The 23,936-nt window shown below is 40.9% G+C and overlaps 1 protein-coding gene across 2 annotated transcripts in view; it reads left to right on the plus strand.

Annotated features, from left to right (window-relative positions):
• The first annotated feature begins 2,836 nt into the window (after nt 1–2,836).
• The window catches only part of LOC310951368 (rho guanine nucleotide exchange factor 10-like protein), a 121,977-nt gene continuing 100,877 nt past the window's right edge, over nt 2,837–23,936 (plus strand). The window contains exons 1-5 of one of the 2 annotated variants that reach the window (XM_083919563.1): nt 2,837–2,971; nt 7,304–7,361; nt 13,754–13,984; nt 14,081–14,108; nt 14,873–14,946. In XM_083919563.1, coding sequence (XP_083775689.1) covers nt 7,325–7,361; nt 13,754–13,984; nt 14,081–14,108; nt 14,873–14,946 — 370 coding nt within the window. In that variant the 5' untranslated portion in view covers nt 2,837–2,971; nt 7,304–7,324. Of the gene's footprint in view, nt 2,972–7,303; nt 7,362–13,753; nt 13,985–14,080; nt 14,109–14,872; nt 14,947–17,649; nt 17,682–23,936 lie in introns of those variants that run through there. The other variant, XM_083919564.1, reaches the window with a different exon arrangement.

Raw genomic sequence — 23,936 nt, forward strand, 5'->3', positions numbered from 1 at the left:
TGGGAGCCTGTTGGCATTAGCATCACAGCATTAATTAGCTTTACAGTTCCAATGACATCTGGGATGATGTCACCTTTGCATCTTGTTATGCCTGAGAGCATGCTCAAAAACTGTTCGATGCCTGGTTCACCAGTGGAGTCAGCTTTACTCACCACACGCCAGTAGCTGGGATCTTGTTTGAACCGCTGTACCAGGTGTTTCAGCATATTGGTGCCTACTATCATTTAGTCACGCTTGCCTGGCACAACTAATGTGGGCACGATAGCCTCTTGTCCATAGATTCTCAACTTTAACTGGTGAATGAACTTGGGCTGCACATGCACACCACCACAACCCACCAGAAAAATGTCTTTACTGGACAGCGCATCCTCTGATAGCAACCCTGTCTTGTGGAGCTCCTCTTCCGCTTCTTCACTCATTGTACAAGCCATCCAACCAGCGTCTAGCATTGCATATAGTTTAATTAGGTCATTCACTAGCACATCAGTGTAGAATAGATCATCTGCCTTCTCAAGGTTGTGCATATTCTGGAAAATGGTGACACTGCCATTTGGTGCATTCTTGCAGATCTCCTCATACATTAAGTGTAGGTTGTCTTCTGGCATGACGCGCTCACACTTTGCCCTCCCGAGTGTGAGCGGTTCAATTTCCCGCCTTCCAGCATGCTTAGTAGTCGTTCTAAGGCCCCTGTTTCTGAAGTGGTGACTGCATTCACCTTTGTCTCACTTGCTCCCATTGCAGGCAGCTCCTCAACTACAGGTTGACAGGCAGTCAGCCGTCACCCTTTTGAAACTTCTCTGCTCTGATGGGCCTCCTCCTTGCCTGATGCTCCCTCTGGTGTTCATCGATAGCTTCTTGAACCTCCAGAGCTGATCATTTGCTAATAGGCTTACACCGAAATACACTTTTAAATACACAATTCCTGATGAACATCTTAGCAATTTGCGCTGACATGTTCTCCGTCTTTTCTCCACTTTTCCTTAGATGCTGGTCAGCATGCTCAGCTGCTGTATTGAGCCGAACCCAGTAATCCACTGTATTCTCATTTGCATCAGGCTGTGTAGAATAGAACCCTCTATCCCTTCCAAATGGTGTAAAACCCATTATATTTCAAACACAATGAATATGGTTAACAAGTGGAAATTACATTAAATAAAATTTAACTGTACAGAGACACTTTACACAGAGGCACCATACGTGAGGAATAATAATAAATTGCAGAAAAACAGCCACAATAAAAAAATTTTTTGTTGAAGGTCCCAACAATCAGCGTATCCTGTCTGCTTCCTGTACGATATGCTAATTTGCTCACAGCATAACCGTGGCGATCTGCAGCAGCTGATCTGAAGGATACGGGTCATGGCACCATTTGTAACAAATCACTTTTCTGTGTTGTGGCCTAATGAGCGAGGCACGCACTGGAGTTGAGTTGTGTGGGTTTACTCCCCCCTTTCAAAGGAACAGAGAGCAAAAAGGGCGTCACACACAGTCCAATACACAGCATCTCTCTCCACACAGCTCCGAGCGTCAGTGCTCACTCAAGCTTCATAAAATATAACTAACAATGCACACATGGAAATTATCAAATGTGAATAAAGCATAAAACAATTAAAAAGAAATTAGTAAAATAAAACCAGTATATAAAATATATACAAAATAAGACAAAAAATCTATATTTAGAAAAGGATCTTTAGTAAATTCTACTAATTTACCTTATTTTTTTCCACTCACATCAACTACTTTTATATTTTCCCAATAAACTATAATAGAAACCTCAATAACAGACATGCCTTTTCAAAGGAACAGAGAGCAAAAGGGGCGGCACATACAGTCCAATACACAGCATCTCTCTCCACACTACAGAATTAAGGAAGAAAAATGAAAAAAATTATACATACAATCATACAACAGTACTCAAGATGTCCACACAGACACGCAGTGGAGTTTTTAATCCGTGCTCTAACTCACAGGGCTCGGAAACCCCGTAGCAACTACTGCTAGCATTAAGCTACATTCTCGCATATTTTAGTACACATAAAAGTCCGTTTTTTTCCACAACAACCTAATAACTTAATAACCTAATAAGTTCTCTGAACAACAGGAATTGGACACGCATGCTTAGCAGCATGTCACAGGCAGTGTACATTATCATATCATTATTTAAAAGCGACAAACAAAAACTTTAAAGGGAGAGAGATATAAACATAACTTGGCTAAACACAGAGGTGCAACGCCAATTTACTGCCCCAGGGAAACAAAAGGGTAAGGCATATACCCAAATAATGTGGAACCCATTTACAATAGAAAACGATTTTGGGGGAGTTCACAATAGAAGAAAACGTGAATATACGACCCAAACTAAAATAAATAAAAATAAAATTATATTATATTTAGCTCGGCTATATATATTCATGCTAAGAGATTATAGCGACATATTTACACACCAGAATATTCATGTTGAAAGTTCAAATTCAAAGTTGTCTTACATTGCAGTGTCTTATACAACACTACACGCATGGAGTTTATAGACTGTTCCTTGAAGTTTTATCTCTCATGGCTTGTGTCTCCACGGGCGCCGCCATTGTTCTCCGACTTGATCCTGGTGAGGTCGGGGTAGGTTGATTTCCCCCGAGTTCGTGGGTAGGAGGTCCCAAGCGTTCCGGTTCACTTTGCCTAGTTGGAGGTCGGAAGGTTCCGACCTCCCACGGCACATGAACGCAGCATCAGTCCACACACCGACAGTAGGCTATGACAGCAGGCCAATGAGCTCGATCCCCGCCCGAAACTACAACCGGCTAATTCTTGGAGGAACGTCCTGAAGCTCGAGCGGGACAGAGAGAGGAAGAGGAGGAGGATAGAGGGAAACCCAACAGGAAAAGAAGTTTCTTGGGGAAGCCTGTGTTCAAAGCAAAGCCATGTTTTTGGAGTAGGAGTGTGAGGGAGCTGCGACCAGACGCACATCTACCCTGAGGTGAGTTATGTTTAAACCGGGATGACTACATTAAGTTATCTCCTGCCAGAGCTCCGTCCAGCAGCTCTCTGTTAATATTCGGTAACAGACGGAGGCCGTGGAATACAGCCGCTTGAATTCCATGCTGAACTTAGTGGATAAGCTTGGTGATGATCTCGACGGCAGGTGAGTGGCACAGTGAACCAGCGGTAGTCAGGAAGCACCGTCAATAATACTGTAGTAATATAATAGTTCATAATGTAAGAAAAAAGACAACATATTGTTTCCACACTACTAAATTAAACACAATATAGAACTACATAAGAATACACAAAACAAACATCATTGCAAACGCATAGAATAAGATGATAATGCATAACCGGTGACAGATGTATGTGGAACACAGATACGAAGATGAGAATGAGGAAACATTGGCAGCAGGAAAATAACAGACTGCATGACCTGCTGAAAGACCAGTAAGGACCAATCTAGATTTATGAATGTATGTGACTTGTCAGAAGAGTGCTGCAGACTGCAGGTTTATGTCGAGGTGTGTCTTCACCATATAATCCTCCATAGACGCCAGTGTTGCTGCAGCTATTTCTGCTCCAGGAAAACACATTTAGGAATCTGCAGGTAACCTGCCCAGGGCAATGTCCACACAATCTCAGCAGCTGTACTGCTTAACAGCTTCTTTTGTTTGACATTTAACAGGGACCATTTTTCAATAAAGTCACACATCTCATACTTTCACTACGATTATTATCCTGAGAGCAGACATACAGGGTTACAATGATAATCCATAATATTATTAAATGTGTTTTTAGATTAGTCTTTTTGAGTATTGTTGACAAGAGAATGAATTGTGTCCTTCGTTTGGAGCAAGACTAGAGGCCATGAGGTCAACAAATGAAGTATTACATCTTGTTTTAAGTCTGATGTATCTAATTATAGGTTATTAGATTAAGAGATATACTTGTTAAAGGTTGAATATGTACAATCTTTTTAAAAAACTATATCTTTTGACAAATAAATAACACCCACGGGGCGTTTTGAGGGCTACAGAATGAACGTATTGCTTTTCCTTAAAACATATATTTGGTCTGAATTAATATTTTATAACATTTTGACGGGATTGACAATGACTTTCTGTCCCGTTGTGTTTCCATGGTAGCAGCCAATAGCGTTGGGCGTTGCTGGTTGCCAGGGTTGTCTGTTGTTGGGTGCAGCTGCTGTAGGCTGGCACTGGGTGAAATGGAGTTTGCCAATCCTGCAGCTGCTTCAGAGCCTATTTGTCCCAGCAGCTGAGTGAGCGAAGACGGGAAAAAACCAGAGTCAATATAGGCCAAGCATTCACTCCATGGACTGAGAGAAAGGAGAGAAACTCTATTTAAAATTCAAAATGGTGATTAAAATTCTACGTGACGCACATGTTTACTCAAACAGACCTCAGAGTTTTTGTGCGTCTTGTCGACTGTTTTTGAATATTTTCATCCGACCAAATCTGCAATAAACACTCCACCTCAACATCATACCAATGTGAACCTTTCACCGCCATTGTTTTAAATGTCCGCGCATGGTCCCTCCTTCTTTTTTCTATGTCCGAACAGGCGCACATAAAATTACGTCAGAACCGCTGTTCTAGTCTAAGGAGGACGGTTGCTGTAGTGACGGAGAAAAAGGAAGAGAATGTGTAACGTTAGCTGTCCTCATGAATGTCTCTATGTTTAGTTTTGTATTACAATGTGAAACATAACGTCACCTGATCATTCTTAAGAGTTTTGTTTGAGTAAATGTGTCGGTGGCGTTTTGTTCGTTGCTTGTTGGCACAGTAAACAGGAAGAGAACGAGTTCTTCCTAATAATATCTATCTCTAATTAATTTTCTAAATGAATCTATTTTTCTTTAAACCTGTTTGAGTAAACATGTGCGTCACCTAGAATTTTAATCAGCACTTTGAATTTTAAATAGTAAACTTATTTATGGTAAATTGCCTTCAGCACGCACATCTCGTCTCTCTCTCTCTCTCTCTCCACCTCACGCACACATGCACACTCAAAAACACAGACACACACACACACACACACACACACACACACACACACACACACACACACACACACACACACACACACACACACACACACACACACACACACACACACACACTCACACACACAAACACAAACACACACCTGTTACAACACCAAATAGGCCTACCCCAGACATAATATATTTTTTTGCAAACTATAATATTTTTTTTATCCGATTACTTGATTAATGGAATAATTGGTAGAATACTTGATTACAAAAAGATTTGATAGCTGCAGCCCTATTTCTGATGATGGTGCTACAAGGAAAGTCTGGATCACCAAAGTCAGTTATATTTTTCTTATGGGAACCGTGGCTTTATGCATCGTGGCAATCCACCCGATCCACACCTGAGAGTAATGGACTTGTACAGAGTTTACTGAAAGACTATCAGTCACCAGATCTCCCTGCATGATAGAAACACTCTCTGCCTCATTGTCAAAACACAGTCGTTGTTAAAATATAGTATTGTGTTGGTCCGACTGACAGACTGATTAAACAAATGACCAGTTGACATTGTCTACCTAAGGCCCTAATCCAATAATTCTCATCTCATATAACCCAATTCATCAGCTCTCAGTGAAACATTATGCAAGAATGTGCCTTCATCTGGTTTCTGTTTGGCTCTTGGGCATTAGCTGACTGCTGTAATCACTGTGGGAGTCGATAGATCACGTAGTGTGGACAATCCCAGGCTGTTTTCCCACCACAGCTGACAGCAGAGCTCCCTCTTTCTCTACTATTGTCCATTCAGCTGCCAGGCCCACGGTATCTTCTTCAGAATCAAGCCTTTTTTTCCATATAGCCTGCTGAATTATTCATTTGGTCTTAACTTATTTTGGCACAATAGATTGTTCTTCCCTGTGCCTTTTATCTGATGCTAATAACATGATTTTTAGTACTAAAAGGTCAGTTATCTCTGAATAGAACATGATTTTATGTTCACTTGCGTAGATTTGGGAATCATTAAAAGCAATGGTCTCATGTTTAAGTGGCTTTTCGTCTAGTTGAGTAACTATCGGGGAAAGGACACGTTTGGATTTGCTGTAAAGGAATGTAACACGCTCATGTTGCCTCAGGCAAAATACGGCACTGCCCTTCATTATACCCGTGTTACCATATGTGTGAGTAATCTGACTTTTCTTAAGTTATAGAAATCATTACAATTTTGTACATCACATTATAAGTACTATCTATTTCACATTTCCTGCGTGCATGATCTTGGGAATGCAATGTGAATGTTTGTCTTTGAAGGCTACTTTTCAGACATAATTTGGAATCCAAATGTTTCTGTGTATGCTAGTTCTCCAGATTCAAGAGTTAATTTTAAAGGCTAACTTTACACTTGGGTATTTGTTTTAAAATGTAGAAACAGTTTTCACACTAGGACTTGTTTTGAATGCATTGTTTTTAAAGAGTACTCCACCAATTCAGCATGGTGCGTCTAAAACATTGTGGAACTGACAATAGACAATATTTTAAAAACATCAAGGATCAATGTTGATGTAGCTGGTTTTTCATTTTTAACTCAAGACTTTATTGATACCAATTCTGTTATTGATTTTTGCTTATTAATTCTTTATCCATTTCCATATTGATTCCTAATCAGTTTCTGTTTTGAAAAAAAAAGGTTTTCTTATTTGTTTTATTATATCTGAGTCCGAACACAGTGTAGATTAAATGATAAAATATTTGTACAGCTTTCTTTTTATTTACGTTTTCTGGCTTCCCAAACTTAAATTCTGCCTGGCTGGAGCTAATGTTATGATAATGTCATGCTTTGGGCTGTGTCTTCCTCTCTTCCATGACTCCTTCTTGTTGCTAGCAGTGTAAGGGCATGGGTTTGATGTCATCAGCCCCATTCACACAGGCTTTTTGTTGTGGGGCTGTTGCACCTTTATTACACCCCGCTGTGTGAAAGGCACAGAGACAGAATTGGGGGCCAGATCTGTTCCTCCTCTTATTTGGACCAGCAGAGTTTTTATTTTGTTAATTGTATTTGGCTCATTGATGAAAACCTGTTCACAAAGGTTCTTTGGCCTAAATGCTCTGTTATATATGTTCTCTTTTAGGGCTGTGTTTTTACATAGGGAAATACTTCAGTCACTTGAAAAATAATTAAAAATCAATGTAAAAAACCATGAGAAAATCCTGATCGTGATTTTACTGTCGAAAAATTGTGATATGACATTCTTTGCCATATGGCCCACCCCTATTGTGATAACCAGAGTTTCTATAATGATGTGATCTGTGCGTTCACAGGAGCTCATGTGAACACTGACAATGACCTTGCCACATCCACTTCTCCGTCATCCCTTAGGTGAGTCATTCAGCCATCATATTGATGTTCAATATCATTTAGATGTATTTGTTTGAATTCTTCTTGACATAGCATCAGTACAGTTTCTGACCTATATGGTAGCCCTGATTAAACCTTTAGCCTCTGTAGTATCCTTACTAAAGCCCTATTCAGACAGGATTAGTTTAATGTGTGGACGTGGGGTAAGGTCATCTTTTCCAGAGGTTTCAGTCCCTTCTGAATGCGCCATCTCATCTCATCTCATCTTCAACCGCTTATCCGGGGTCATGTTGCGGGGGCAGCAGCTTTAGCACGGGACCCCAAACTTCCCTTTCCCGGGCCACATTAACCAGCTTTAACTGGGGGATCCCGAGGCGTTCCCAGGCCAGTGTGGAGATATAATCTCTCCATCTAGTCCTGGGTCTTCCCTGAGGCCTCCTCCCAGCTGGACGTGCCTGGAACACCTCCCTAGGGAGGCGCCTAGGGGGCATCTTTACTAGATGCCCGAACCACCTCAACTGGCTCCTTTCAACGCAAAGGAGCAGCGGCTTTACTCCGAGTTCCTCACGAATGGCTGAACTTCTCACCCTATCTCTAAGGGAGACTCCAGCCCCCCTCCTGAGAAAACCCATTTCGGCCGCTTTTACCCGCAACCTCGTTCTTTCGGTCATGACCCAGCATTCATGAGCATAGGTGAGGGTAGGAACGAAGATTGACCGGTAGATCGAGAGCTTTGCCTTCCGGCTTAGCTCTCTTTTCGACGGTGCGGTAGAGCGACTGCAACACCGCCCCCGCTGTTTCGATTCTCCGGCCAAACTCACGGTCCATCGTCCCTTCACTCATGAACATGATCCCGAGGTACTTGAACTCCTTCACTTGGGGTAAGGACTCATTCCCTACCTGGAGTAAGCAATCCACCGGCTTCCTGCTGAGAGCCATGGCCTCAGATTTAGAGGTGCTGATCCTCATCCCAGCCGTTTTAAACTCGGCTGCGAACCGTTCCAGTGAGTGCTGAATGCTCCATGTCAATAATTATTCAGTAAAAATGACGGAGATGTTCACCTTCTGTAAAACGGTCCAAAAGAATCCCTCAGGTCAATCTTATCCCGTATGAATACGACCCTCTGTAAAACATATGTTAAGATTCAGTCATATCCTGTTCATACAGAGTTTCCACGTCTTTTTTTTGATCATCGATTCTGTCCTTTAGCTTCCTGTTTAGTTCCTTTAGTGATATCAAGAAGCTCCGTAGCACGCGCATGGAGACAGGAAGTTGACGCAGTGCGTAAATCAAGTAGCCCCTCCCCCTCTGGAAAAACACAGGGATTTATTCATCCATTTAGATTACAGACGTCCTGAGCTAAAACTATTTTACCCCACGTCCCCACATTAAACTGATCCCGTCCAAATAGGACGTTAGCCTTAACAGATGTGGACTTTATCTGTTGGATTGATTAATATCTAGTAGTTCTGTCATTAAGCCAGGCAACTGTCTCAACCAGTACCTGTACTCCCATTAAAAACATCTCTAAGTTTCCCCCAAAACTACTCTGGAGATCAAAATTAGAGAACAAAGTATTAATACTTTATTTATTCTGAAATATTGTTATTTTTTACTGTATAGAATTGACAGAATATCCTCTGTGTCTATACCACTGCTGCACTAGCATGTTTTTTTAAATAACCAAGGCTCTTCAACAATTATTATTTAGTGAAAAAAAGGTGATCAAAATTAGAGAACAGTGTTCATTGTGTCAGAAGAGAAGATTTCAACAATGTTTTCTTCTCTAGGATTCAATAATGAACAGGAAGTGTAGAGGCCACAGCTTTGAATGACTTCAGCACATCTGCGCCCTCAGGACATCACTAGTTTCTCACACTGCTCTGGTTTGATCTTGATCCATTCTGACTCAGTCTCTTCCACAGTTCACTAACTGGAGTGGGTTTCTTAGACTTTACTTTGTTGCCATGGATTTTCCAGAGATTCTCTATGGGGTTTAGATCTGGACTTGGGCCATTTCATTGTTTCAATATTCTAAGCTTCAGTGAACTTCTTCACCTGTTTTACAGTGTGACAGGGGGCATTGTCCTGTATGAGGAATCCTAACTCCTGTGTGAGAGCCTTGGTTATTTAAAAAACATGCTAGTACAGCAGTGGTATAACCACAGCGGATATTCTATCAAATTCTGAACACTAAAAAATAACAATATTTGAGAATAAATTAAGTATTAATTAATTAATTCTTTGTTCTCTAATTGATTGATTTCTTATTTCTGGACAATGCACATTAATGAGCATATACAACAGTACACGCAAATGTGTAGTCCATGTAGGCAGGTTAATGTTACAAGAAAATAGAAAAAATGGAAAAGGATATACAACATTTAAATTTGCTAAAAAAGAAAGGGAGAAATAAGAAGAGAGAAAAAGCAAAACAGCACAAGTCATTAGTAAATGTTAAAACAAAGACACGATTCATTAATACGCTCTACATGGGCTGATATGGGCCAGAGTTGGACATTCCCGTATAGTTGGGGGTAGTGTGTTTCATAATGCACCACCTTTAATCGATAGTGCATTATGGCTGAAGGAGGGTTTTCTGAAAGGAACCTCACAGTCCCTGTTTACAACAGCTCTGGTGATCCCAGTCCGTCTGTATTTAATCAACTCTTGAAGTGGCGTTGGAGCCAGGCCATGTAGTACTTTATAAATTAAGCATAAAGAGGAAAATTTACAAAAATGATTAAAACTCAATAAGTTATATGTTGCAATGATGGTAAGAGGAAGGTTTTTTTTTTAATCTAGAGTTTTTGCTTAAGGTTATAAAGATTCAATTTAATATATTTGGATATCATTTTAACATGGTTTTTGAAAGAGAGTCTGGAGTCTGTTATCACGCCCATGTATTTAAATTCATCAACACTTCCAGCTCTTCTATGCCCAAGAACACCACAGACTTAGGTTGCTTCAACAAATATAAGCAGACAGGTTTTTTTGCATTTAGGATAAGACACGATCTATCGAGCCATGTTTGTATGTGTGTAAGAGCTGTTGAGAGTACATGTGCTGCCTCCTCAGGATTGATTCTTTTTTAAGTAAACTTTTATCAGAATTGCAGTTGCCAGGCAGCAGTATCTTCTTTTCAGCTAAACCTTTGCTGTTAGAGATTAAGACCAGTTCATCGTCTTTTGGTTAAATAGCACTGATGAATTGACAAATAATGGTAAGTTTATTAGACATCATGACAGCAATGTGAATGTGATGACTTTGAATATATGACAGCAATTCGCTTACACCAGGTGTTGGACACAGATTTTTGGATACATATAGCGCAATACAACATGTTGGGTTTCATAGTGCAACTCCATAGTGTCTTTCATTAGACTCATATTTCTAAAATTCATGGCCACAAGTCTCAAGCTAAAGCAGAGAACTTCAGTGGACATGTAAAATTACACTTTTTTACATTTTATTGTATCATAAGACATGATTTGCTGCAACAAAGGAAATACATTTTGACAAAAATGTCTAAAGTCAGCTTGTGCAGCCAGGCTCAGGGAATCGCCTTTATGTGAAGCCTGACTCATTAATCCCCTGCTGTTGAGGGCAAAGAGCCTACTAACCTAGTTACCATCTGCTGTGTAAGAAGGAGCAAGCCTCTGCTGCCATATGCTACTGAGACAACCTTAACGCAAATGACCTGTCAGGCACAGAGGCATTTTAGCAGGAGCAACCAGGAGGATTGGCACATGAACTCTGGATGCCTCACAATACTGAAGTCCAGGAAGGGAAACTCACTACTATACTGATATCTCGGCAAGGTACAGAGTCAGTTTATCACAGATTAGAATATCTAAGGGTGTACAAGTCAGTGTATTGTGGATGTTCTAGTCTATAGTGATGCACGAATAACCGATACTAGAAAGATACCGCGGTATCCAGCAGTTAGAAACAATACTGTTTCACATTTTATTATTATAAATTATTATTATCGGTACATTATGAACTTGATGTACTTTGTGTGTAGCTCCTCTCTGCTTCATCACTGCCTGCAGCAAGAGTGGGTGTAGTTTAACTGTGACAGACAGTCACAGAGTGAGACCTACTTTAAAGTGTAGTTCTGGCGTAATATCATCCCAGGGTCTTTTTTGGCAAATACATTCATCAAATAAGCCATCCAGACAATTTTTTTCGTGTATAAACTACTATACTACTACTATATTCTGGGGAGTCGGTAACAGCAGCTAACAGCAGGATGTGGCTCCACCAGTCAACAGTCCTGTCAGTTTTATTCACCAGAAACATGGCAAGACACAGTTCTCTCAGATTTCCATTGTTGTTTACAGCTAACTGTAGCTTCCATTGCCTTGTTACTTCTTCAGCTGCTTATTTCCTGTGGAGTCAACATGCAGAAATACGGACAGCTCCACTCAGTCATTGAAACCCACTTTCCTTCAATTCTGTCAGCAAATGTCAAGCTTACTGCTGCCCCCTAGTGTCTACAGTAAACAAGTGCAGTCCCCCCGTGTACTGCTGCAATGCGCTGCCTTGTAATGACAGGGGGTTAGTCAAACGACCTGAAAAACAACTGTAAACTCTGACTGAAACCAATCGAATCTAATAGAGGGATACACGCAGTACTAAGGCTATTATTATCAATGTCCACGTGAATATTAAAATCTCCTACAATGATTACTTTATCAGATTTAAGGACTACATTTGACAGAAACTCTGAGAATTCAGATAGAAATTCTGAGTACGGACCAGGAGCATGGTACACTATAACAAGTATAATTGGCTGCACAGTTTTCCAGGTTGAATGTGAAAGACAAAGAACAAGACTTTCAAATGAATTATAATTTACTTTAGGTTCAGGGTTGACTAATAGGCCTGAGTCATAAATAGCTGCAACGCCTCCTCCTCGACCACTGCCTCAAGGAATATGTTCTGCCATGGGTGTGTGAATGTGGTTAGATCAGAGTAGATGATGGGGAGGGAGCCTCTGCCATCAGTATGAATGTCTGTTTTGAATGGATGAATGTGACAAGTAGTGTTAAAAGCCCCTTTAGTGGTCAGAAGACTAGATAGGCGCTATATAAGTACAAGTCAATCCATGTAGTAGCTCTTCATACTTACAGCAAAGAAGTCTTGGTGCCTCACGATTCGATTTGATTCCGATTCTGATTCTCGTCACAATTAGATACAGAATAAATTTTCAATTCAAAACTATTCTCAATTTAAAATCAATTTTTGAATTGGTATAAGCTTCAGGATCTACTCCAGTCCTAATTATAGTATGAAAACCTTAGATTATACATTATTTTTGATCAAGGTATCAACTGATTGCTATAATTTAAACACACAAAGGCAAATCTATGACCAAATGTAATTTAGTCATGCTCTACTTCCTTAATTTTTTTTATTAAATCTCAATTTTCTGTGAATTAAAAAAGGAAAGTGCTATTTTAGCTAAAATTATACATGTAGGCTAAAAGCTGCCTTATTTCTCAGAATCCTGGCCATTTACAAAAAAAAAAATGTACAAAAGTAAAACTGCAAAACTGGTATTTTGGTAGTTTGTAGATGTTGTTTTTTTAAATAATATTTTAGTTTAAAGTATATTTTGAAAGACCTTTTATCCTGAAATTCCACAGTGAAAAGATCTGTGAATATTAGTCAGTTCATTTTATTTCCATATTTATTTGGTATTAGGGCCTGACGTGTAACACTTTATTCTGAAAACTGAAAACCGTACGTGGACACACAAAGTTAATACTTCATCTCCTCTCTGCAGGTAAGACTTTTATACTGCAGAGTGAGACAGAATGACAGTAAAGTGTTTACCTTCATGTCAGAGTTTTATACTGATGAGTGAGACAGAATGACAGTCAAGTGCTTACCTTCATGTCAGAGTTTTATACTGCAGAGAGAGACAGAATGACAGTAAAGTGTTTACCTTCATGTCAGAGTCTTATACTGCAGAGTGAGACAGAATGACAGTAAAGTGTTTACCTTCATGTCAGAGTCGTATACTGCAGAGTGAGACAGAATGACAGTAAAGTGTGCGTTCGTAGTGTTGCTGAAGTACTTTACTTTCATTTTGCAAACTTTCATATTGAATGAGTCATGTCCAGCTTCTCCCTCCCAAACACTTGCCTTCAATGACGGGCATGCCGGCTGTGAGTGACTAGCCGGTAGCTTCCTGCAACACTGTTCTACGGAAGCTACGAAAGGCCCACCATGAGACGGAAAAAGAGTTTTTAAAAATCGATTTTTGGAAGTTATGAATAGATTTGGAATCTTAGAAGATAGCAATTGCGATTTTTACATGGATCTATTTTTTTGCCCACCCCTAGTAACTTCAGTGAAACAGGGTATTATTTAATACTAAATCACTTGCTTCTTTCCTCAGTGTCGGTGTCTAATGTAGCATCACACATAGAGGAAGATGAGGATGAAGATGAGCAAGGGGAGAAGTTTAAATTTGATGACAGCGATGATGGCTCTTTGATGAAGACTGACTGGACTACAGACACAGCACTGTCAAACACTGCCCCGGAGACGACAAGGCAGGGTATGAATGGAACAACCAGCACATGGCAGAAGGACCAAACCTCCTCACTGAACCACCACTACTGCTCAGGTGAAAATAACATGTACACAGTAGGTATGGAATTATTAAAATAAGGATTTTTATGCTTGTAGATGGCATTGTAATGTTCTTTTTTTTTCCCGCCAGATATGGAGGTCAGGGAGTTACCAGAGGGGTAAGTTATGATGGAATACATTTTTGAAAGGTGCTATATAAGTGCGAGTTCAATGCTGTCTTGTACCTTTAAGTTATTCTCAGTCATTCAGACCCCATACCAGTTTAACTGTAATGGAAGATAACCATGTATAGTCAGCTGATAGTTCCTTGCTATGAACAAATTATTTATTTACACTCAGAGTAAGAACACAAGTATAAACCACCACTTCATTATACCTTGTACTTGCTTGAAATGTTATAGGACTCCACACAAAATGTTGTGTACAACAATCGATGCTATATTGTGGGTGACAAAAGTCCCTGTCTACCCTTTTTGATTGTCTCCGGTCTGTGATTGATCCGACTTCATATGTGGGATTTTAATTGGGCTGTTGTCTCATTATTAAACATAAGGTTCTAGATGAACATTAAGTCAATTTTGGATCCACGGAAATAGTATTTTGACAAAAAAACAAGTTGAATCAAGGTCCATCATCTTTATTCAAGATTTCTAAAACCACATTGGATGTTCTTCAGAAATGAATGTATGCTCATTCTCATGCTCACCCATTCAAAAGTTCCATCCTTGGTCACATGTTAAGTAAGTAAGTAAATATGTAAGTGGGCCTTCAGTTGAGTTTTTCTGGCAACCAGGCTTCAGGCATTTATTGGTTTAGGAACTGGGAGAGAAACCACCTCAGACTTATGAAGTCTAATGTCCTGTGATACCTGTGAAAAGTGCTTTGATCTTCTATGACCTTTAGATTAAAATGTTTGTTGCAGACGTTCCACCTCCTCTGACCTTGAAGTGACTGGTGAGTCAGAGAATTTCTGGAAAGCAAGCACTATGTTTGAAGGTAAGAAATGAGCACAACATCAGTATGTGAATACAGCCTGACAATTCTCACCTCCATATGCTCACCAAAGTGAGGATGTTTTTGTATTTGATTGCATTTGTACAGTACAGGCCAAGGGATGGCTCAGTGTGGTTTCAGAGCTCACCCTGCGATTACACAAAGGTATACAACCTGCCTGTAGTGTAGTGCCTGTAGCACAGTTAAGATTCCAGTGAGGTTCCATCTTATTACTTGAAAAACTGTAAATGAATCCCCAGTTGAGTTTTAATAGAGCTATTTAATTCTGTTTATTCAAAAATTACTTTCCAAATGGGAATGTCCTGCAACCAGAGAAATGCAGCCAGTTTCACTAAAGGCTAATTTCTGCTCTACATTAGATACACATACGGATACGGACAGAGCTCTGGATTCGTGTTAGCAATGTCTTTATGAGTATGAATCCAAAAGCTGTGAGTGCAAAATCTTGAATACAACTTAAATTTCTACAAGTACAAAGTCTTCACTGTGAATACGACTTTGAGTTTACTGATATGAGTAGAATCGAAATGACGTCACTGAGGTCACAGTCAGGGGAAAGTAATAGATCCGCGTTTCTTCCAACCACACATGCGCACATAGCCCCAGAGCAAAAGTGTGAAGTATGAAGTGCAAATACTTAGTTGCTGTAGTAGATTTCTCAGGTATTTGTGCTTTACCTGAGTATTTATTTTTCTGATCTTTTTACCTTTACCCCCTACATTTATACACAAAAGTATGTACTTTCTACTCTTTAAATTGTAATGGGGGGGTGGGGGGTGAGGGAGGAAGTCAAGTGAGTGAGGGGGACCATAGATTATGGAGGGGACGGTAGAGAGAGAACCGAGAACTTGTACTGTAGCAGACATGGAGGAAGGGAGCGAAGCGGGGAGTATTGCCAACGGCGATCCTTCCGAAGATTCAGAGAAGCAAGACATTCCCCATCCATGGCCCTGTTTAAAAGACTTATTCGTTGTTGTCGGCTCCAAAAAGGACTCATGGCGTATGAGCTGTGTACTGTTTCAACTGAAAAACCACGAGCTGCTGGCGTTCAAGAACTCGCCGTCGAATCTGAAGAAACGCATACAGGTAAGGTGTTATTTCTGTTGTTATTAGCTTTTTGAGGATTTTATTAAGTCCGTTTTCAATGTTAGAAATGTTTTTTATTATATAAAGCTAAAGCTAGATAGCTCTTGGTTTAAAAAACAAAACAAGGCAGTAACCCTCAATTTAATGTTGTGCGACGTTACTTTTCAGGGCCATCTGCCATAAAGGATTAGGGGTTGAATGGTAGTTTGGGTTAAAATAAAAATGTTTATCTTCTGGCAGAAAAAAGGCTTTTATTCTGGTAGCCTCGAAGGCTAACATCGCCCTATGTTTCCACATTTACAACTTTTTTTTATACACTAAAAATTAACGTTAGGCCCTATGTTCCCACCATTGTTTGGGTTTAGGCAATGAACAAAGGAGCTGGTTAAGTTCAGATAGAGTCCAGATAAGCAGAGAGTCCTGTGGGAACATAGGGCTAAGGGAACATAGCGCTGATGGAACACAGGGCTGAGGGAACATAGGCATGGAACCCCCCTGTGTGCCACTAGTTGTCAGCTCCCCACAAAAGACAACATTAAAAATGTATATATAAAACCATAATTCTGTCAGGCTAACCACATGTAAAATTAAAACATCCTCTGTGGTTTGGTGTTCCATAGGCCTGGACTTCATCAGAAGCCATGTGAAGGAGGGACCTAGGGTGCATCCACTTGACACTTCCCATTCTTCAGAGGAGGATGACTAATTTTCCCCCAATCAAGCAGGGAAATGCATAAGAAAACTCCAAGCAGCTAGATTCCTACCTGGCATGCCCAGATGATATCATGGATGTCCTGAAGTCTTTCCCAGCAGTCTGCAACTTATCACTGAAACTCAACACACCCCTTCCTGCCTCAGCAGCATGGGGGAGGCTTTTTAGCACTGCAGGTCTGATTTTCAGACCCAAAAGGGCACACCTTGAGGTGTTTCTGATGAGGCTGAATAAAATATTTTGGTAGTCTTGTAGAGATGAGTGAATTTCTCGAAAAATAAAAATAGACTTGAAGTTTCCATGATAATTAATTAATTCATTCATCTTCAACCGCTTATCCCGGGGTCGGGGTCACGGGGGGGCTAGAGCCAATCCCTGCTGATATCGGGCGTGAGGCAGGGTACACCCTGGACAGGATGCCAGTCTATCGCAGGGAACATAGAGACGAACAGAGACAGACAACCATTCACACCTAAGGGCAATTTTTAGAGTCATCAATTAACCTAACACATGCATGTCTGTGGATTGTGGGAGGGAAACGGAGAACCTGGAGAAAACCCACGCAGACACGGGGAGAACATGCAAACTCCACACAGAAAGGCCCAGGCCGGGATGCGATCCTGGAACCTTCTAAAGCTGTCTAAAGTTTTTTCATTTAACAAAATTATTTAAGGATGTATTGTGTTTCATTAATTGCATCTTTAGTTTTACTTTGAAAGTACATTTCAGAGCCTCTACCTTCTTATTTGACTTGAGTAAAGGAGTTGAATGCGTATTCCTACTTTAACCATAGTATTTTTTTAAACATGTATTTGTACTTCTTCTTAAGTCCAGAATATGAGAACTTTTGCCACCTATGCCCCAGAGACAAACATTGGAGGGAAACGGCCAACCGGAGAAACGTCACAGGTGAAGTCATGTATGTATATCCATTATTTATTTCATGAAATCATACTTAAAATGATTGAGCTTCTCTGTGCTACTCTAATCAGAGCAGCATCCCTAGCAAGTAACGAGCTACTTATTCAATCATTAGCTTGCAATTTAAAAGAATAACCAGTAACACCTAATAATTACTATATGACTCTGTTGAATGCTGCTTTCAGATTAGCAAAGATGAGAAGTTCAAGAGAAACTACGTAGGGCATTTTTCTTAAAATAAGAAAATGCACATTATTTAAATGAAATTAATTATGGATATACACGTTATTGACTTCACCTGTTATGTTTCTCTGGCATAAAGAGCAGCACCATGCGGTTGGCCGTTTTCCTCCATGTTAGTCTCTGGGGCTACGTGCGCATGTGGGGTTGGAAGAATCGCGGATCGATTACTTTCCCCTGCGACCTGACTGTAACCTAAGTGACGTCATTTCAGCATTTTTCTACTCATATCGGTAAACTCAAAGTCGTATTCACAGTTCACAGACTTTGAACTCACAGCTCTTGGATTCTTACTCATAAAAACAATACTAACCCACGTCCAATTTCCCAGACTCTCGGATATGACTACGGAATTTTGTGTGCAACAACTTTTTTGACACACATATGATTAACATTATGAATATGAACTCAAGAATTACAGACAGGTCTTTTTGACAGCTGTCTTACACCAGACATTGGTCGTCAGTTTGTCTCATCTGTCAAACCTACGTCATGTAATTCTCCGTCCACACTTTGGGATGTCTTTAGTGTCTCACAGACCACCGCTGTCTACAACGCTGCCTGCCATTTTGCCTCCTTCTCAACTGACGCAGGATGGCTATATCCTCTGTCGTCACCATGTTTGTTGTTGTCATAAACTTTCTTTTTTTCAAACTTTATTGGAGTAACTTTTGAATCTGAACGACACCCTCTAGAGGATGTTTTGATCAACTTCCGTTCCAACGTAGAGGACACATGAAAGCATGGGGGCAGTGACGTTAGGAACGGTGGTAACGTAAGTCTCTATTTACGCAAGAAATGGGAGCAGAAATGAGTCTTTAGCTCTTAGCATTAGGAATAGCTAGCTGCCCCATAGCCCTTTGATGTATGTGTACATAAACTCCCAGTTCCTGATTTCAAAGCTTTCTTCTCTCTGCACTTGTGTGTGTTCACACCACCAACCCATTCATTCTACCATCTGAATGGTAGTCATCAATGATTTCAGTCAGTGGATTGTGTATGTGCAGTAGAACTTATGGGAATGTTACAGTAGTGAGCTTGTTTAATTGTATTTCGCCAGTCTTCAAAGGCCACATTGATGCATATGTGAAACCTGTTTTTCAGAGGCTCCTGTGTCATGGATTAAAATGAGTAACATTCCCTGAACGCAGTGGACTTTATTATTAAATAATTACTCAATTCTAAGTATAGACGAATCCGATGAAGTACCTGAAGTGAACAAGCCTCCATTACTGTGGTGGCGCAGTAATGGACGCGCCCCTCCAGTATGCACGCAATTGAATGGGATGGACGCGCCCCTCCAGTATGCACGCGATTGAATGGGAGCTGTCATCAGAAGTAAACCTTTTCTACTTTTACGTGTACTTTTTATGCAGCATTACTTTTGACAACGGTGTATGTATTTTCGTGACAGAGTAAACGGTTGTAACTTGACCTTACATGGTCCATTCTGCCTCAGCTTTCACATTCATTGAGAGTCCCGACCTGAAGACACCTACACACATCCATATTGAGTCAAAGGCATAGCGCCACCTACTGACAACAGGATGTAAAGCTTCTGTGACAGACATCGTCTGATTTGAGATGGATCTGTTAAATTCTCTAGAGAAGTTACGAAAAACACCATACCTGTAAAGTGCCTAAATATGAAATTAATCCGATAATATCTCTCGGTGGAGTTCGAAAAAATTTGCATAAGATACATGATACACATAAAATTCAAAATGGCCGACTTCCTGTTGGGCTGAGCTAATTGAAATTATTAAAGCTACGCGTGTACCAAATTTTGTGATTCTCAGAGCAGCCTTGTTTCAACTAAGGCCTTCCAGGCGTTAGGGGGCGCTCTCGAGCCAGCTAAACACACATGGACCAAATCGCTGTATATTTTCACAATGTGTAAGGGTTTTAATGTCTGTCCCAAGTTTAGTGCGCTTTCAACAAGGGCGCTAAAAATGCGTTGAAATGCTCAAAGTAATTAGGCGTCGCTAAACCAAACTAGTTTGCACGTGTCCGCAATTTCGTGCATTTTGGTGCATCCTAAAGGCCTTTAATCGTGCCAGTAAAATGAAAATGAATGCACAAAATCCACGCTTGGTGACTTTCTGTCGGGTGGAAAAAGTAAAAAAAAATGTAAACATGTTCTTTAAGATGGAAGAATGATCTCATCAAATTTCGTGAACATCAAAAATAATATTTCCCCAACTATGGAGAGCATTTGGTGGTGCTATGAAGCCCGCTGGCCATACTGGAGCCCAATTACTGCAGAACTTGCAAATTTGCCACTTCTGACTTGTGTGCCAGTTTTGGTGAGTTTTCAAGAATCCCAAGACCCTCAAACTGCGATGATGTTTGACACATAAGGCTCACTTCCTGTAGCCTATTCACTACAATAAAGACTTAATGCAATATACACATAATATACACACATAACTTACAGTGTTGCATAAAATACCGCAATACAGCCTAAAATACACCAGTCCAATACAGCAGGTGTATTCATTTAAATGTGAATGCAGTAATGGGTATAGGGCAACCTTCAGCATAGTAAGTAAATGTACACTAGTCAGTCTTATGAACTTACAGTTATGATATTTAGGCCTAGTAAAAAATTTCTATATCATTTAATCTTTTTTCAGTTTTATTTCAAGCCCAGATTGTTCAATCTAACAAATGAAAAAGTTTTTTTAAGGAAACCAGTAACCTGTTCATTTGAAGACACCTGTCATATTTTGTCTGTTGTGTATAGTATTGTGCTTTAATAGCCATTTCTTATCCGATTACTTGATTAATTGATAGAATACTAAAATAATCAATAGCTGCAGCCCTATTTCATATACAACCCCAATTCACATGAGTTCAACCTTTATTCAATTGAACACTACAAAGACAATACTCCCTACATTGTTCGTACACGTTTGATTAAAACTCTACCATTCAATGAGAAAGCCTTAAGTCAACAACATCTAGATACCATCTAATCTAATTTAACTATTAACACCACATTCACACACCCTTTTTGGGTTCAGTGTCTTGCCCAAGGACACTTCGACATGCGGACCGGAGGAACCGGGGATCAAACCAGCGATCGTTCTAAAGGAGGACGACCCGCTCTTTCTCTGATCCACAGCCGTGACTTTGTAGAAACCATGATGGGGTAACAGCGTTAAAACATAACGGGGTTACTAACGGCGTTATTTTTATTAGTAACGAGTAATCTAATTAATTACTCTTCCCATCATTATAATGCCGTAACTGTCACTTCCAAAAACTGCGGCTCGTTACTATAATTATTAGCTTGAAGCTGTTTTCATCAGAGCAACTAGATCTCTAAGCCGAGCGGCAAAGAATGTTCTTCCTTGATGAGTGGGGTCGAGACAACTGCATAAAGGATGATGATTGGCTGAGGTAGAGTCAAATTTCATGGTAAGCCAATCAGAGGAAGAGTTGGGCGGATGTTGTTGACACAAAATCAAAAGCATGCTTGGTTGCACAAACACACTTCTCCATTGGTGTATTTCTGTGGCAGAGTTTTAGTGCCACATACGTGCCTGTCATGTGTACTACAGCGTTTTAAGTTGGTTTCAATGCCATAAAATAATCACTCACTCACTCACCCACTCATCTTCAACCGCTTATCCGGGGTCAGGTCGCAGGGGCAGCAGCTCCAGCAGGGTGCCCCAAACTTCCCTTTCCCTGGACACATTAACCAGCTCTAACTGGGGGATCCCCAGGCATTCCCAGCTGGACGTGCCTGGAACACCTCCCTAGGGAGGCACCCAGGGGGCATCCTTACTAGATGCCTGAACCACCTCAACTGGCTCCTTTCAACGCAAAGGAGCAGCAGCTCTACTCCGAGATCCTCATGGATGGCTGAACTTCTCCCCCTCTCTCTAAAGGAGACTCCAGCCACCCTCCTGAGAAAACCCATTTCGCTCGCTTGTAACCGCAACCTCATTCTTTCGGTCATGACCCAGCTTTCATGACCATAGGTGAGGGCAGGAACGAAGATTGACTGGTAGATCGAGAGCTTTGCCTTCCGGCTCAGCTCTCTTTTCGTCACAATGGTTCGTTAGAGTGACTGCTCCGATTCTCCGGCCAAACTCACATCGTCCCCTCACTCGTGAACAAGATCCTGAGAAACTTGAACTCCTTCACTTGGGGTAAGGACTCATTCCCTACCTGGAGTAAGTAGTCCACCGGTTTCCTGCTGAGAGCCATGGCCTCAGATTTAGAGGTGCTGATCCTCATCCGAGCCGTATCACACTCGGCTGCGAACCGATCCAGTGAGTGCTGAAGGTCACTGACCGACGATGCCATCAGGACCACATAATCTGCAAAAAGCAGAGGCGAGATCCTCAGCCCACCGAACTGCAACCCCTCCCCACCACGACTACGCCTCGATATCCTGTCCATGAAAATCACAAACAGGACTGGTGACAAAGCGCACCCCTGGCGGAGGCCGACCCCCACCGGGAACGAATCGGAGTTACTGCCGAGGATCCGGACACAGCTCTCGCTTTGGGTGTACAGACAATAATGATATCATATGATCTATTGTGTTAATTTTATTGATGCAATTTATGAACATAGTAATTATAATATCTACAATTATACATTTAATTTGATTGGAGAATAGTCTCATCTTGTTAAAATAGATTTGTGTACACTGTTTCTGTTAATAATGTATTGTCTGTTTCATGATAATTTTCAGATTTATCATAAATAATTCAACACAGACATGTATTTTTAGTTCCGTGAAAGAGGACTGGACGTTTGGTCCAAATTCTTTGACACATTTGAGCATTAAAAAATACACTTAAAAGTAACCCAATAGTTACTTTCTATAGAAAGTAGTTACTTTTAGAATTTGAAATTTTGAAACTAAGGGCGCACTCACACTGTCCATCCGTACCGTGCCCAAACAGGTTTTACGGGTAAAGCCTAGTTTCTTTGACCAGTGTGAGTGCAACCGCACACAACTTAGCTGCGGCCAGCTTGCCGGCCACGGACCGTTTGGGAGAGGTGGGCTTTTGTAAGCGCCTTTACACATGTACGAGCACGAGCGTGCGCACGTATACGAGCACGAGGCCTATGGCGGCTCTGACGTCATTTTATGTGAGCTTTGGTCGGAAAGCAGAGAAAGACAGACCATGCGCGGACATTTAAAACAATGGCGGCGTTCACGTTGGTGTGATGTGGAGGTGGAGTGTTTACTGCAGATTTGGTCGGATGAAAATCAAAAACAGTCAGCCAAGACGAACAAAAACTCTGAGGTCTGTGGAAAGATTTGTAAACAAAGCGACGCATCGCGATGACGTCAATCAATGCATGTGACATGTTACGGCGTGATGACGTAAAGACAGGCAAGAAGCATTCGCACGAGGCCCAGGCAGTGTGAGTACAAACGGGCCGCGGGGGAGAGGGAGGGGGGACAAGTACCCTAAAGCACGGGGCATGGTATGGACGGACAGTGTGAGTGCGCCCTAATTCACTTACTTTTTGGGAGAAGTAATCAGTAACTATAACTAATTACTTTTTTAAAGTAATGTGCCCAACACTGGTAGTAAAAGAGTGCAGGTACTAGACTCACCTGGCCTGTGCATGTGTGGAGATTTATGAAGGCAAAAATACGACAACAGAGACCCCGGATTGTTGAGCAACAGTCATACATCAAGCAAGAATGGGAAAAAATTCACCTACAAAGCTTCAACAATTAGTGTTCTCAGTTCCCAAACATGTATTGAGTGAAAAGGAAAGGTGACGTAACATAGTGGTAAACATGCCCCTGTCCCAGCGTTATTCGAACATGTTACAGGCATCAAATTCAAAATGAGTATAGTGACTGAATAACATAATTCAACATAATTAGTAACCATTATTAAGTGTTAACAGCCGCACGGTCCGTGTATCTTGGGATCAATGAAGTATTTCTATTCTATTCTATTCTTCCCACCACACTGGCACTACATTTTCTCAACCGTTTAACTGTATTCTTACGCAACAATGCTGTTGG

This window comes from Echiichthys vipera, assembly GCF_963691815.1.
Source record: "Echiichthys vipera genome assembly, chromosome: 9".
Lineage (NCBI taxonomy): Eukaryota > Metazoa > Chordata > Actinopteri > Perciformes > Trachinidae > Echiichthys > Echiichthys vipera.